The 16,284-nt window shown below is 34.8% G+C and overlaps 1 protein-coding gene and 1 long non-coding RNA gene across 2 annotated transcripts in view; both read right to left on the bottom strand.

Annotated features, from left to right (window-relative positions):
• The window catches only part of LOC133280260 (uncharacterized), a 613,335-nt gene that overhangs the window by 148,237 nt on the left and 448,814 nt on the right, over nucleotides 1-16,284 (bottom strand). The window lies entirely within an intron of this gene.
• Nucleotides 5,835-16,284, bottom strand: part of VEGFC (vascular endothelial growth factor C) — a 70,928-nt gene continuing 60,478 nt past the window's right edge. The window contains exons 4-7 of the mRNA XM_061474695.1: nucleotides 15,121-15,272; nucleotides 11,317-11,426; nucleotides 10,733-11,063; nucleotides 5,835-6,362 (exon numbers count right to left, since the gene is read on the bottom strand). Coding sequence (XP_061330679.1) covers nucleotides 6,248-6,362; nucleotides 10,733-11,063; nucleotides 11,317-11,426; nucleotides 15,121-15,272 — 708 coding nt within the window. The 3' untranslated portion in view covers nucleotides 5,835-6,247. The remainder of the gene's footprint in view (nucleotides 6,363-10,732; nucleotides 11,064-11,316; nucleotides 11,427-15,120; nucleotides 15,273-16,284) is intronic.

Below are 16,284 nucleotides of genomic sequence, written 5' to 3'. Positions count from 1 at the left end.
TTTATTCAGAACTGATTGGAGAAATTTAAACCAATATAGTATCTATGTTGATGTTAACCCATGGATTAAGTTGAGCCTAAAGTGTTCTGTATGTTGGTCGCTCTCTGCATCCAAATTACTGGTCAGGGTGCATGCTGGTGAAAAGCACATTTATCTTATGATGGCAACCTGAGTTTACAAATACCCTCTGCCCTTAAAAACAGCAATATCTTTCTGGGAAGGATGCTGTGACCACATTCCGTCTGTCTTCACAGTATTGTAAAGCATAGAGGGGGGAACACATGTGCCAAAGAAGAACAAAGACCTTGGGTTTTTTGTGGTATGTTTGAAAAGCCTCCTTACCTGCCCTTGAGTCCTGAACTTTTTCCACAGAATGTGAATGAGTCATGAACGTAAACTGATTTACAAGGCTGAATTTAGCTCCAGAATGCTGTGCTGGACACCTCTGAGGACTGCATGAGTGCAGGGTTAGACCACAGACAGTACCCCGCATACAGCAGAATGAAAGCTTGTATTTTTTACAGGGAGTGAGATGTCATAAATTGTCCTTTGTATTTCAAGTGTAATCAGCTGGGGTGATTTCTGCATCTGTTATTTTTATTTGCAAGTTTGCTTTGGGAGGCTTCCAACTCTAATAATTTTACTTATTTGTTTAGGCAGATTGGATTTGAACACTTGGAATGTGAAGTTTCAGAGTTCTTCTTAACTATACATAGCTGGAAGAATAAGTGTTAAAACTATCACTAGACATCTAAGAACAGATTAATCCCTATGTTGGCATGATTATTTAAAGTAGAGAGAGAAAACATGTCTTAATGATAATAGAGAGGAAGGCAATGCGATTTTTAGTGAAAGATTGGGTATAAAAAGAAAACGGAAGGCTCAGAGTTAACAATGATATGTGAGAAAGACTGAAAGGGAAATACAGATATACTTATGGGGAGACTGAGATATGGTCCAGAAATCTAAGAGAAGTAATTGAAGTTGAGAAAGGGGGCAAAGGGGAAGAGTTCAGTGATCACATACAGCTGATTGTAAATGTAGAAAATGGATAAAGACCTTGCTGAAACTCATCTGAAAGGCCAGTGTCTGTCAGGAATGGATACATTACCCTTCCCCAGGAAAAAATACCTGAATCTACAATATATTATTTTCATGACGACACTTTGCTGAGAAGGGGATAAATGGTGATATGCAATTTTCAGAGATTTTCATAGTGGTTTGCCACATGTAGAAATGCTTACACAAAGGAGTACAGCATTGTGTTTTAGGGTTCGTTTGTGTTTTTTTTCTTCCCCTGGAATGTGCTATATGTTGCATTCAACACATTCTCAAGTGGAAGTAAGGTTCACTGACTCATAGCTTCAAAATATTTATAAAATACACATTTTCATAATGATAAATTACTGAAATTTTATAATCTGTGCTACTGTAAAATTGGTGACTTCTTAATGCTTACTACTGTTGAGATTGCAGTACATCTGGGTATGAAAATATACATAAAATGAGTCTAGATATTTTACAAAAATGTTTTGATCTATATAGAGCTTTTACAAAATCTAGTGTGGAGCCTTAAACCTGCATTAAACTGGCCTAATTTTATTAGTCTTTCATATTTAGTGAACTAAAAAACAAAAATAATACCTGGTACATTTGATCTTAGTATTTAATCACTCAATCAGAAGGTTGTCCTGTGGTCTTTCCCAGAATTTTTTATCTGAAATGGGAAAAGAAAAGAGAACAAGAAAGAAACTATTAAATGAATTATCAACTTATTTTCATTTTTTCAATAAAGTAAAAATCCCATGATATTAAAAACTATTACTATATGATATTGACTAAATTACAGAAGTTCTGAAAATTTTGAGTTGATCACCTTTACACTTTCCTATTTAAGGATAATCTTTTGTACCTCCAAATGAAATAATATTTAATAAATAACCTTGAAAGAATATATTCTTAAATAATTAAATATGTAAATAATATTTAAAATAATATAGTCTATTTTGTATGCTAATCTGTTACTGAGCTTACTGGCTGCATAATATATTCCATCTCTAGCTTTTGGCACAGATGTGATAGCTAGTTATACTTCCAGAAAATCAGTGTGAGAGTGAGATGTTAAAATTCAAGGGCATCTGGAGTTGTCATCAAGATCTGAAGACTGAAAATGAGAATACTGAAAGCAATCCTAAAACTAAGCCTTTCAAGATGTGATGGTACATACGCGAGATTTTGCGTTGGTCTTTCAAATAGAACTAAGAGAACTGATTTGCTGTCTTCTTCAACATGAATTAAACAAACATGTCAGAAGACTAACAACACTCATACTATATATAGTACATCCTTCTGTTATTACAGGTAGAGAGGGTTGCTCTGCGTAATTTACAGTCTCCAGATAACAGGATATTGAAAGAGTACAGAAACTTGTAAATTCCTGATGAAATGCAAGCATAAGTCCGTTTACTATTAAATGGGATTTACTGCAGTTATCCATGCTCGCTCTCTCCCTCACAGCTGTATTTTTCTGTAGAGAATACCAGGGCTTCAGACAAATGACAACATAAATAAGCTTCTTATTTAGAGTTAGTGCAGAATAACTTGTATATAGAATCATCACCTATATTACTGTTAATCTTTTAAGCTGTACAGTCTGTTGTTTTTTTTTTATATATTTTAGGAACACTAAATTAATATTTGAAATTAAGATGAAAATGGCAAGGAGCTTATAATCAAATAACACTTCAAAACTGAAAATGGTGTAAATCTACAGGTTTGTTTATGTTATAGATGCAAGAAAGACCTGCTATGCAGATTAAGCCACCACTCTATTTCTCCTCAGAAAAACACTTGCTTAAATATAGATGATTTTGTGACAGTACTGATATAAACAGAATCACATTTTATCACACAAAATGGGAATTCTGTAGCCTATACTAGTATACTTTCAAGTAAAGCAGAATTGGAGATCCTGACTACCAGAAAATGCTGTCAACTGCTTGCATATATTATTCTACTCATCTGCATACTTTTGAGAATGATTGACCAGTCACTTTGGTCAGACATAAACCTGAATTGTGGTAACTTTTAGAGCCTGCTCTTTCTTTAAATCACAGTTTTACTTAGTGATTTACTTATGTCTGAAAACCTCAATATTTGGAAAGTTAACAAAGTGAAAAAAAAAAAGTGAAAAAAAAAAAGGCATTCAAGGAAGTCATTCCTGTTGAATGATGTTTGTTACAAAGTTGGAGCTTCCTGTTCAGTGCTCTCATTTTCAAACTCCCTGCCTTCCCTTCCCTATCCTGATGGGTTTTATCATTTTAGTGTGTAGCATGCTCAGTAGAAATCCAAATATCTGTTTAGCCAGAATGGTTTTATTAGCTAGATTCATGAACTCCTCTCAAATAGTTTAGACATGTAAAGTGAGCATTGCTGACTTTAGTAGGTTTGGTTTTTTCTTTTAATTTGCCCAGTATTGTAACATACATTTTTTTTTATAATCTACATACAATTTCTTGTTGGAATGCAGTTTTGCTCCGTCTTCACTTGTGCCCTCTTCCTTTTTAACCACAAGTACATATTTTTTCTGTTAGATAGTGCTTACTTAGCCTTTATTCCGGGTTTCAGATTTGGTTTGTGTTTTCCTCACTGCCCCTCTTCTGTATTGGGCTTGCACAGAAATTAAAAAGCTTATTTGGGGAGCTTCATCTACAGTTTGTTTTCTTGAGTCTTCATTAATTTGCCCTTTAATGGATTTCTTAAGGTATTTTATGCTCCCTCCAGGCAGCTGACATACAGAAGTGGATGTCTGTATCTTTAGTAATACTAAATGAAGTTTTGACTATTAACCTCTTGCGATTAGACTGATATTGCCAGTTTAGACACTAATGATTTGCATGACTAATAATCCAAGTGATGGGAATTGTGTGTTGTTTTACTACCTAAAGTTGTATATCAACATTAACTTGTCATCTGGCATTCTACCTGCATTTGGCTGCTGAGGCAGTACAGTAATAAAGACATACCTCAGTATTTGTATGCCTACACTTTATTCTATTACCCTACAAATAGCTGGCCTCTTATTAAAAAACACTGAGGACACTAGATACAGAATGGAAACTCTCAAACTGTCTCTCATTCTGCATGCTTGGTAGACTGCCTTAGTCCATGAAGGCGACTGAGCATTTAAAGTAGAATTCAGTAAGTTTTAGGAACTCTTATATCTAAATATGCAAGAATCTAGAAAATCAACATGCTCCTGCCCCAAACTTTATAGGAAATAATAGTACTTCATTAATGACTCTTTTAAGAAAAGCTGTTTAGAACCAGTGCTGACATCTAAAATTATTTTTAGAGATCTAACCACTCCTGTCACAAAAATCTGGCTTTGCGGCTTTGCTTGTTTCATTTCTGCACTGAGTAAAGTTTTCATAGTTTAACAAGTTCTAACTTCAAAAATATTTTAATTTTGAATAGATTGTTCTATGAAAACAGCTCTTCCATGCAACTTAAAAAAAAAAAAATCTTACCTTTTTTTGGAGTTGTAAATGTCGATTTTGCATTCTCTTTAATAAAGAGACGTGCTGACAATATTTTATGTAGAGATCATGTCAATCCGTACCAGACTGGCAGATGCCCTTTCATGTCTCCACTGGAATATAAATTGTATTACTTTTATTCCCTCAAAGTGTTTTTGAATACACATATATTGTTGATCAAGATAATTGAATGACTATAGGAAAGAGTAAAGTGCATTATTTAATTATTAAGTTATTAATCATCATTTAATTATAGTATAACATAAAATAATATAATATTTTAATATTATTTTATTATTCCTATTATTTTTATTATTAAAGTCAGTTATTTGGTTTTAAATTATACAATATAGCCTGTAATACTAAATAAAAAGCATAGCTGGTGTTTCCACTTTCATACTAATAACCTTCAGTGGACATTGTTTTATATAATTATTGAAGAACACTAACAAGTAATACAATAGAAGGTATGTTCGAATGTGAGTTGTTGCTGTCCTTTAAACAAAGTCTTTATCCTTGGGCAGTCATGGAATCATATAATGATTAGGACTGTGACCTTAAGGATCATCTAGTTCTAAAACCCCTGACATAGGCAGAGACACCTTCCACAAGACCAGGTTATTCAAAGCCCCATGCAACCTAGTCTTGAATACTGCCAGCAATGGGGCAGCCATGGCTTCTCTGGGCAACCTGTGCCAGTACCTCACCACCCTAATAGTAAAGAACTTCTTCCTAACAGCTAATCTAAATCTACCCTCTTCTAGTTTAAAGCCATTCCCTGTTGTCCTGTCACTACCTGCCCTTGTAAAAAGGCACTCTCCAGATTTCCTGTAGGCCCCCTTTAGGTACTGGAAGGCTGCTATAAGGTCTTCCCTGAGCCTTCTCTTCTCCAGGCTGAACACAGACCAACTCAGCCTGTTTCCATAGGACAGGTGCTCCAGCCCTCAAAGCATCTTCGTGGCCTCTTCAGGACTTGCTCCAATAGGTCCACGTCCTTCTTTTCTTGGGGGTCCAAGAGGTGAATGCAGTCATGTACAGACTCTCCAAGGTTTTCATTAGTCTTTAATTGTACTTGCTTTGCTAGTTGCAGACTACAGACAGAAATATCACTGGGTCATGAAACACTAAGTAGAACTCTGTCAAATGACATGTAAAACAGATATGAGAAAATGGCTGTAGTCTTCCTTTCATAAAAGTGCCTTCTCTTAATTGTCTCCCCCCCCCCCTTTAAGAACCCTGACAGTAAAGCTGAATTGTTGTTCCTTTCTTTAAGCAGAAGATTAAACATTCTCACCATTATATAATACAATTTCCATTTTATTTTAAACATACTTTGCAAGATATAAAAATATTGATCACAGTGAGCTTTAACAATTGCTACTGCTATAAACAGAAATGCTGCACAATGGTTTTAGTGGAAATAAATTATATAGTCATTATCTCTTTAAAAAAAAAAATCACGAGAAGAAGAACCTAGGCTGTTTGGTCATTGGCAGAAAATAAGTCCTTATTGAGTTCTTTACAAAACATGAACCCCAGTTATTTTCTACATTTGCTTTCCTCGTCTTGAGAAAAGCATAATGAGTCTGTCTCTGAAAGTCCCACAGGGTCTCTGGTGCACATTTAATTCCAAATATTAGCAAAGTTTCTGTTGTTCTTTTGTTCTAGTGGAAAAATGTACACCAAAAGAGTGAGAAGTGCTCTCTTCACTAATTCATAAGTGGTCTTTTCCAGTACGTGGGTACACAGCGGCACACTTCTTCACTAAAATAAAATCCAGCATCACAGCGTTTCGTTCGGACTGTACATGGTGGTCTGTAACAACTAAAGACATTAACAAACAAAAAAAAAGTGGGCATTAATATAACATGATCATTTATATCAGCCTGGAGTAGAAATCTGTGTGCATTTAGATTGCAATTGATCAATGGGAGTTTTAATTCCTACAAATACTTTTAACTTCTGTTTATATTTTTGCAACTACTTTTAATTGGACTATTCACAAAATCAGTGTAAGAATACTGAATGCTACTGAAGAGAAATGCAACAGATACTCATGTTTATTTTTAACATATTGCCGGATTCTAGTCATATTCTAGAGTGTTTTTATTAATTTAATTTTGAAAATGCAGCAATAATTTTCTGTAGTCAAAGTAGCTTGTTATGACCTATTGCATGCTGCCAGTTTGAGGTGGCAATTCAGAATCAGATAACTAAATCTACCATCTTCTTACCCAGGACTGTTTCTTATCGTATTTACTAATGCAATAAGCCTGAGAGCTTTGTCTACATACGTTATGCTGTGATTTGAGTATTGAAAATGAGAACATCCTTTCAAGTTGCAAACTCCTATAGCCATTAGGTCCATTGAAAATACATCTACACTTCATATTGCATCTATGCACACACTGAAGTAAGATCAGAGTCTGAGTTTTTATGGTAAATCTTAAAGGTAAGAACAGAAATAGTCACTCTTTGATTAAAATAAGTTTAACAGAAACAGAGCATTAAACCAAAGTCACATCTACCTAAAAAGCAGCAGAATTTTTCTTTGCAGATTCCTTGATGGAAAAATAGAACTTACACAAAGAAAATATCTGTGGTTGTCCCTGAACTCTTCCTTTTCCTAGTTTATTTTTCTATTAAAACAAGAACTTGACCTAGAATAACCTTAAAATAACAATGCCTGAATACTTTCTGGTGCATAATGGAGACAAAGTACAAGTCTGGTGTGTTTTTTCAGATGCTGGCAATGAGTCAAAAGACAAAAGTATATGTTTTGAATTTCAACACAGTTATACTTACAACTTGTACTTAAATAATGTGTGCCTGTTTGTGGAACCCTGATATTATGATCTATTACTATAATTTATACTTACTTCAGTTCAAAGCACTACAGTATTACTATGCTAAGGCAATGTTACTAGCCTTTTAGGTAATTCTTGTTTCAGGCTTGTGGCTACTCCTATTGTTGCAGGTAAGTTAATATGTTGTGTGCTTGTTTTGGATACCAAGTTACTACTTTGCAATAATTTGTTTATGATATAAGGTCTGGATTACAGTGATATTAATTCATGCCAGCTAGTTTCAACCAATAAAGCTGGCTATGAGAAAAACAATAAGGAATGAGGAAGACTGCAAACATGACATTTATTAACTAGTCACATCTTGCTCAGTGTTTTCAATGTCATTAATCATAGATTAGTTAAACAGTGTGGTCTCTATAACTAAGCGAATAACATTTTGTGGCACAATACAGATATCTGAGATCAGTGTAACAGCTCATCGAAATCTCTCACAGCCCCACTGATCTTTTGGCCAATGAAGTTGGAAACAGTGGTAAAAAGCAACAGAAATGTTTGCAAAAGTATCTAATACTCTGAGCAAATGGGCAGCCAGCAGTAGGTCTGTTCTGGGATAAAGGTACTTCACAGAGATGCAATAGGTGAAACTCACTTGCCTTTGTGCCTGCCTCTGCCATGAAAGTAGACTATTTCATGTACTGAATGACCATAAAATTAAATTAAAAAAAAAAAAAGGCAAAGCCAAATTCTTCGATCCACCTGACACGTTGAACAAAATGAAAAGCAGTCACGTAATCATTAAATATTAGGAGTTCACTCTGTTTGGAATATGACTCCTGGTGAACTGTGAACTTGAACTTAACTCACAGTTGAGAGTGCTACAAAGCATCTCTCCCATGCGAGTTTGTGTCTGGCAGCAGTCAAGGTCGGGTTACTGCACTCTTAGCCTTATTTGGGACATTTGAACAGAGCAAGAAGGCTCCTCTCCTCCCCTAAAATGCTTTGCAGCTGAGGTGCCTAGTTATCTGGCCCTGCCAAAACTGACCAAAATACATTTTTGAGGTGATAGCACAGGGTGAATAGCAGCAGAGTCATTGTAACTACATAAATGTGGTTTCCTTAGGAAACTCTGCTGAACAATAGCCCAGGTCTTTCAAAAGATTTGGGCTCAATGTTGTTTACAGAGTGCTTTCATGTGAAAGATGTCTGTTTTGATGAGGATAATCTGAGCATGCTGGAACTAAGATAGATAGATCTCAGTCAATAGGTATAGTGCTGGGTGAGTCAGCAGCAACTTTGTGACCAGTATTTGGGATTTTTGCTACCAAACGCCTCAGTTTATCAGTCAACAACTCTACAGATGAAACTGAAGTAGAAATGCTACTTTTAGGGGTGATGACAGTATGATCATCCTAAAAGCCAGTATGCTTCATGGTAGGGATTTTTGTTTGCGTTTTTTTTTTTTTTGCGGGGGGGGGGTGGGGGGGGTGGGGAGGGGAGGCAGATGTTATGTTGAGGTTTTTCTTCCTACCCTGTGTTTTGTAAATTACTTTATTTCTTTCCTCTGGAGCAGGGTATAACATTAGAGGCACAGACATTTTAGGTACAGCTTATAAAAATGTTGATATTTCAAAACCAGGACATACAAAAACTACTCTGCATGGTGAGCTGTCTGGGACACGGCTATAGGAATCTGCTCACGTCTAGGTCTCAGGCATCTTGCACAAAGTTACAGAGTGGTGCCTCCATTTACATGGTCTCTTAACAGCAAGAGATATTTCTTACAAAGGCAAACAGGATGTTGCTGGGGCTTTATTCCTTTTAGAGAAAGCCTGTGGTGGGCAGAGCGTGAATGTGATAAACCTGTGCTAAGAGGGAGTAAAGACTGCAACCTCTGTTTCCCTTGGCAGTACCAGCACCTACAGGGCTACTGGTTGTGGCGCTATGGAATAACACCATGCACAGATCTCTCTTCCTCCACACTAAGACGAAATGCTTGGGAAAGAGAAACAGGTAAAGGCATCCTATATCACATTTTCCTTGGAAGTAAGAAAGAAACTGAAACTCCTTATCCTGTTCAACTATACCACCACAGAGAAAAGCTGCGCTCAATTCCCTCCTTCAAATACTACGTCTTTAAATCAAGACAGGTGGTATGTTTATTAAGGTGTTTCTTAGCTTTTTTAAATGCCTGACTTTTCCTCACGTGAATGTTCTCTTAAAATATGTGTAGTACTGCTGGAACTGTACACTAGAGCAGCGCTATAAGGCTATGCAACATCTAAAGCTCTTGTGATCAGGTAGTTTCCTTGCCCTCTACAAACAGAAAATCAAAATAAAAACTGAATGATAGAGAAGAAATTTCTTATGTTTCTAAGAACTATTCTATTCCACTCAAAAGGCCAAGCATAGCAGAACAGGTAATGACAGGTATTATTAATTATTTCCTATTTCCCCAGGTGTCATTCCTAATATTAGACATTTTTTCCTTATTCAGGATGAACTCATCTGTATAGACATGACTACATATATATATAACTATTATTATTATATATTTATGCCATCTAATTACATATTATAATAAAAATATATATGGTTTATTATTGATAAGCAACAAATTACCACAGACATTTGGATGTCCGAATTTGCTATTTTCCATTTCCAGTGCTTGAACATTTCTTAAATTATTTGCCATTAATTTAAATATATTTAATAATTCTCATATATTTATCAAATTCACTTTATGGGAAAATTTTCCTCATAACATATACAAAGTATAAATAATGGTTTGTTTCTCAGAACCTAGACATTCATATTTTTATATACAGACTGTAACTGCTATGGGTGTGCTCTGGTGACATATAAAGAGTTTTCTTCCTGACCAAATCTCATTTTAAATGATGAATACAGGCAGTCTGTTTTATAGTTATGCATGTCTGTAAGACTGTTTATGCACTCTTAAATCTTTAGTATCAGTTTAATGAAATGAAGGATATGCAAAAAATTTAGAAAGTGAAAATGAAGTAATCACTTGAATCCTAATTAGGAATATTTGATGCATTTGAATTGCAATATTCAATTCTTGATAAAAACAGGGTGGGATTTTAAGTAGCATAAAAAAGCAGGGAGCTTGACTTCACAGCTCATTTTCATCAAAAGAGAAATCACATGAAGTAGTAAGATTACAAGAAACCAAATGTGCTTTAAAATACTTATTCTGCCTAGTAGTTTCCTCTTAGAGATGATAAAAATCATAGAAGATAAAACTGAATTGAAGAGAGGCTCACTGTTTACTTAAGACTAAAAATCAATTCAACAAGATGGTTAATAACACAAACCAAATTTTTATACCTTAAACATAATCAAAGGACTGAAGACTTGAGTTTTTACCTGCATGTCTGGTGATGGAACCTTTTTCCTTTTAAGAAGCATTTATTGGGAGATTCTATACATTCACAGATGCATTTTGCAGGATTTAGTGGCTGATGTTTAGGGCAGGTCTTTTTACATACACACTGACATTTATCTTCATCAAATTCCTTGTTGGGCCCACAGGAAGTGGGGAGAAGTTTATTTTTGCACATGCACTGACATGACGATCTGTCTAATTCTTTGTGAGGTCCACAGCTTGAGGGTCGCACACCTCCTTTGCAGGCACATTGACAGGTTTCTTCATCCAGCTCTTTGTTTGGTCCACAAATATGGAATGCTTCAGATGGGTCTAGAAATACAGCACAGAAATTACAGAATTATAATTTTGTGTTTACCCATTCACCTATTCTAAGTGAAGAAATGATAGCAAATCCATAACTTTTAAGGTGTTTTAAGAACAGGTATATGTCAAAAGACAGGCAACTACTCTACTCGTAATTGTACTGACAAAGATTCAACTATTACTTTTAATATTTTTAATTTCTCGTTTAAGTAAATCAAAACATGGAACTACATTTAAACATTGAAGCAAAACTGCTTACCAGCATCTCCAAGATGGGAAGAGTAACCAAAATCATGCTGTGCCAAACATCTGCAAACTTGATTATTCCAAATATGATTTTTTGGACAGGTTTTGTTTGCCGCATGACACCTGTGGATTGAAATATACTCCTGCTTTACTACCATAAGAACTTGGGAAAAAAAAAATGAAACCCAAACAATTTTAGGTTGACTGCTTTTGTTTTCCTCCATTACAAAAACCTAAGAGCTTCAAGCTCATTCATAATCTTATCTTTAACACCTCTCAAATCTGTTGCGAATTAGTGTTTTCTCCACGACAGGAATCTTCAACCATTTGTTGAAGATACCTTCTTACATTTCAAGTTTTAGCTCTGACTTCTAGAAGCTGATATTTATACTTTCCAAATATAGTTTGGAAACAGTAATGTAAGTCTTATATAGAAAATAGAGTAGTATAAAAAAATATTTGCATACCAATTTCTGTACAGGTGGAAACAGGCATAATTTTCTATGTTGTTTTTTGAAGTACAAAATTATTTTCACACATACAGATGTCAAAAGAAAACTGGTAATAGTTTCTGAATGAATGCTGTGGACTAAACTGATTTCTAAATCCTGGATAGCTTTCTTGAATCTAAAGATTTGGACTACAGCAGTGATGCCTCTTCGTATTTAAGTCCGTGCTCTTTACCTGCTAGAGTTTTGAGTCCAACATAATGGTATCATAGCATAAAATCGTAACAGCAGCTGGTGCCTTTTTAAAGGATGACTGAACTTAGCTGGTAGGTATACCACAGTTAGGATATTTATGCGTATTATCTTCCTTTGCTTGCAATTTCATTATCATCACAGGTTACATTAGAACTTTTAACAAGTCAAACCTAACGTCATGCATCCAGGCTGTGTTATTTATTCATTGTTCCTGTAGTATTCCGACAGTTTTCATCTGTTAAGGCAGCACATACGTTATACATTATACATTTGAAGCACTTTTCATTCCCCTGAGCACCATTACTCAAGCATTCAAAAATGCAGGTGCTGGGACATTCTTCCATACTCATCATTCAAATATACCACTCCCCTACACCACATTAGACTACTCTGTTGTAAAGACTGCTGTAGTTTAACATCACCCTGCATCACCTCATGTTTTATCAAGCTGGTGTTTCCTGATTTCATTCCTCTAATGATCTCACTTTTGCTCCCTCACTTGGCACATGTCCTTTTGCCTGCCTCCTGATTCTGCTTGGAAAATAGGGATAATTTACACATTATTGTATTCCCTTTTAGAAAACAACAAATCATTCACACCTGGAGCAGCCTGGCTCTAGCTGGAAGTACAAAAAAACCCTAAACCACCAAGCACACGTGAACCCATGAAAACACAATACTGATTCAAACCCTAAATTACCAAAACTTGAAGAGAACGATATGTATGCCAGCATCAGGATTGGAGACATACAGCAAAAGAAAGTGCAAATGTTTGTTTACAAATTCTACTCTGGTTGCTAGTACAGAAAATGACTGGGGGATATGGCTGAAATGTTAAAACGACTTACTGTAACATTTCAGAAAGTTCAGGAAGGCTAAAAAAAAAAAAAAAATCAGAAAAAATACGAGAGGCAAAACCACTTTACAGATAATTTCACTACCTCTTTCCAAATCATTGTCAACTCAACTAAAGCATGCTAACTTGTTACCTGTCAGTGTCAGCACAGATAACGTGTAAGAGCGGGAAACATACGTGTACAGTATACATCCAAACCACATCTAAAATATGCTTATTAGCTCTGTAAGCACCTACCTACAATCAATGGGGGAAAAAAATGTCATTATAGAGACTTGATCTGAATTATGAATATTAAAGGCTCCTCTGGTCCCCCTGCCAAAATTGCTAAACTTCTAAAATAGCGACAATTTTCTCAGTTGCACATCTTGATGACATTGTATATGAACAGAGAAGAGTACAATTTAAAACACCATTAATCCAGGAGGTATTCTGAAACACCAGTTAGCATGAACTGACATGCCTCGGCTCTGCAAGCATGTAGAAGTAGCTACTACTTTTTAGAAGGAAAAGGAAGAAAAAAGTGGGAGAACAGGCAAAGACTTAACATTAATTGTCAGGATAAAATTGTGTAGAAAATATATTTTATATAAAAAAAGATTGACTATTTGTTTTCTATCTTACATGTCATGTCACTCTTCTTTTTAACATGTGCCTGTGCATTGTGGCATAATCCAGCCTTGAATTCTTATTAGATCCCAAGTGTTACAACACTAAAAGCAGAGATTATACTCTTAGGCTTTTCTTCTCAGTAATACATAAGGTCATTAATATATTTTGTTAAAAAGAGCATGTACATAAATACATGCACACATGCAGATCTGCCACTGTGACAAGAAAGTATCTTTCCTATCTAGACTCTAAAAGCACGTAGTTTGGGGTTTTGGTGGGTTTTTTGTTTGTTTGTTTGTTTCTATTTCATTGTAGAGACCCATAGATTTTAAACTTAAAAGACAGTACTTAACAGTAGAGAAGGCCTATATATATATTCTGATCTAGTACTACTTTGTCTTATCTTTGTTGGAGCATAATTCCTTACTTAAAGGACAGTTGACTGTGAGTGCTGGTCAAAGTCTTTTATCTGCATTCTTACTTCCCTCTAACTACAGGTAGATGTTTCCTATCTAGAATAAACTCTTGTACTGGTAATTACAACTGCTTTTAACCTGGAAGCACTTAGAAATTGCCAGCAGTCAGCATAATTTAACTTTATTATTGACTCTTGAGGTTCTTTTTTTAAAACAATGTTAATTGTGCAATAATTAAACTATTACTAGATTTATTTTCTAATATTTTTCTAATTTACTGTTTATGATCCATGTTTTGATGAACAAATGCGGTAATGTGACTCGAAATAGAATATAATCTGTTTAGCTGCAACATGTCAGAAAACATCCAGATTTTAACTGAATGAAAACAGGGAAAACAAGGTAGCTTACATCTGTGGGCATTTTGCACTATTCATTCACATTATTAAAAATGTCTACACTTAATTCCAGTTCAGCTTTTAGTCATTGATTCTTCCATAAAGCAGCTGTTTTTCTGTTACTTTTTTTTTTCCTCCTAAATATTTATGCATCATAAAATCATCACTCAGTCCTCTAAAATGAAGGAAAAGAGCTCTTCAAGTGTTTCAATAACACTTGCTTCAGTGCCAGATTTCTTTTTAAATTCAGAATCACTAAAAAAAAAATCAATATGTTAATTATGTGAACTGTCAATTAACCCTTTATTTTCCCTTTCCATTCTGTTCTCACCTCTGGCATATAAAGATGTCCAAAAAGACTTGTAGATAAAGATTCCATAAAAACAGACCTTTTTTTTTTTTTTATTTTAACAGCATTTGAAATAGGAAAATACAGTTAAGAGAGAAATGTTGTCTACTCATTTGCAAAAGGAAATATTTTTAGGTTTTCTTGATTACTTGTTTTTTTTAAGAAGTTGTTTTTATTGATGATTCCTTTAAGCCTCAATTGCATTTTTAGCTCTTTCTATGAAAAAATTCCCCACAAACATAATTTTTCATTTTTAAATCACTTAGCCCCATTTTATTCACTGGGTAAAAAGATAATGTTATTTTAGTACACTCTCTTCACGTAAAACAGGTCCTTTGCAAAATGCATTCTGCTGCTACTAATGTGTAACTCACGTAGTAACTAAGTCCATCTATTTAATTGTGAAAGCTTCCAGCAATATTTTATATCTAATTATATAGGCTTGCTCATAATATGAAAAGAAAGACAAGTCTCATACTTACTGAGTTTGTGTTGCTGGCAAGGAACGTCTTATGATGGAATGAACTTGTCTGTAAACATCCAACTTCGACATGCATCGGCAGGACGTGTGATTGGCAAAGCTGACGGTTACAGGTTTGGGGCCATGAGAAAGAGGCACTGTGATCTCAAATAACTATAAAAGGGAAAGAAAAGAAAAGAACTTTTTTTTTTTTTTTATATATACATCAGTAACAGTACAACTAAAAATAACATAAGGACATACAGAAAAAGCTATAAGGAATTTAAGTTTAGGGTTTTGTTATCTACCATCATTATGTGGCACATTCAATTATGCCACTAAATAATCATTATGTGCAAAATAAATACAGTAGCTATGGTATGACAATTAACACTTTTAGGGTTAAAGCCTATCATGTGCCTGTTTGCCTACTATAACATTTAAGCTAAAAGAGGAAAATGTACTAAAACCTCATTTCTCTAGAGGAAATGCCTTCAAATTGGCAGTCTTTTCAAAAATCTAAAATTTAACATTTGGAAAATGCTTCAAAAAGTTGGAAAACAAGAATAACTTTAAAAGGGGGTAAGCTAAAACCTAATACATCAGTTGCACAATCACAAAAGCTTGTGTAAAACAGCAATATATTGGACTTAGATCAAAATATTTTTGGATGAACAAGTTCTGAACTGCAGCATACTGTACTTCTGACTTGCCAGTGTTTCTATTGATGCAAATTATATGGTTACCCTAACAGAATTTATATTGAACTCCCCCCCCCCCCCCAAGATATTAAGAAATATCCACTACTAAGAAAATAATCATGTATGTGAATGAATAAAATCCTAATTCTAGTGGTAAATGTAATTCAACTGGTGAAAGAGGACAACTTCAACAATATCTTGTACAAAAACTGAACATGTGATAACAGACAAACAATGAGACTCATTTCAGTATTTAATTTGGGACATCTACTTTATCAAGTTAAGAAGGTTTCATTGTATGACTCAGTAGTCTCCTGAAATAGTATATATTTGAGAAAATATATGCTGCGTTCTTTGGGTAACTTTAATCAGATGACAAAACTTACATACATATACAAGGTTTGTATCTTGTTTAAACAAGTTGTGCTTTCAGGACAGTACAAGTGTTGAGACCTCTGAAAATCTAGACAGCTAAGAATCTATAG

This window comes from Pezoporus flaviventris, unplaced genomic scaffold (assembly GCF_033815535.1).
Source record: "Pezoporus flaviventris isolate CSIRO_AGI_PZ_B2104156 unplaced genomic scaffold, CSIRO_AGI_Pfla_v1 ptg000002l, whole genome shotgun sequence".
NCBI classification, from domain to species: domain Eukaryota; kingdom Metazoa; phylum Chordata; class Aves; order Psittaciformes; family Psittacidae; genus Pezoporus; species Pezoporus flaviventris.
Note: the sequence above shows the minus strand (reverse complement) of the source record. Positions and strands in the feature narration are given on the sequence as shown.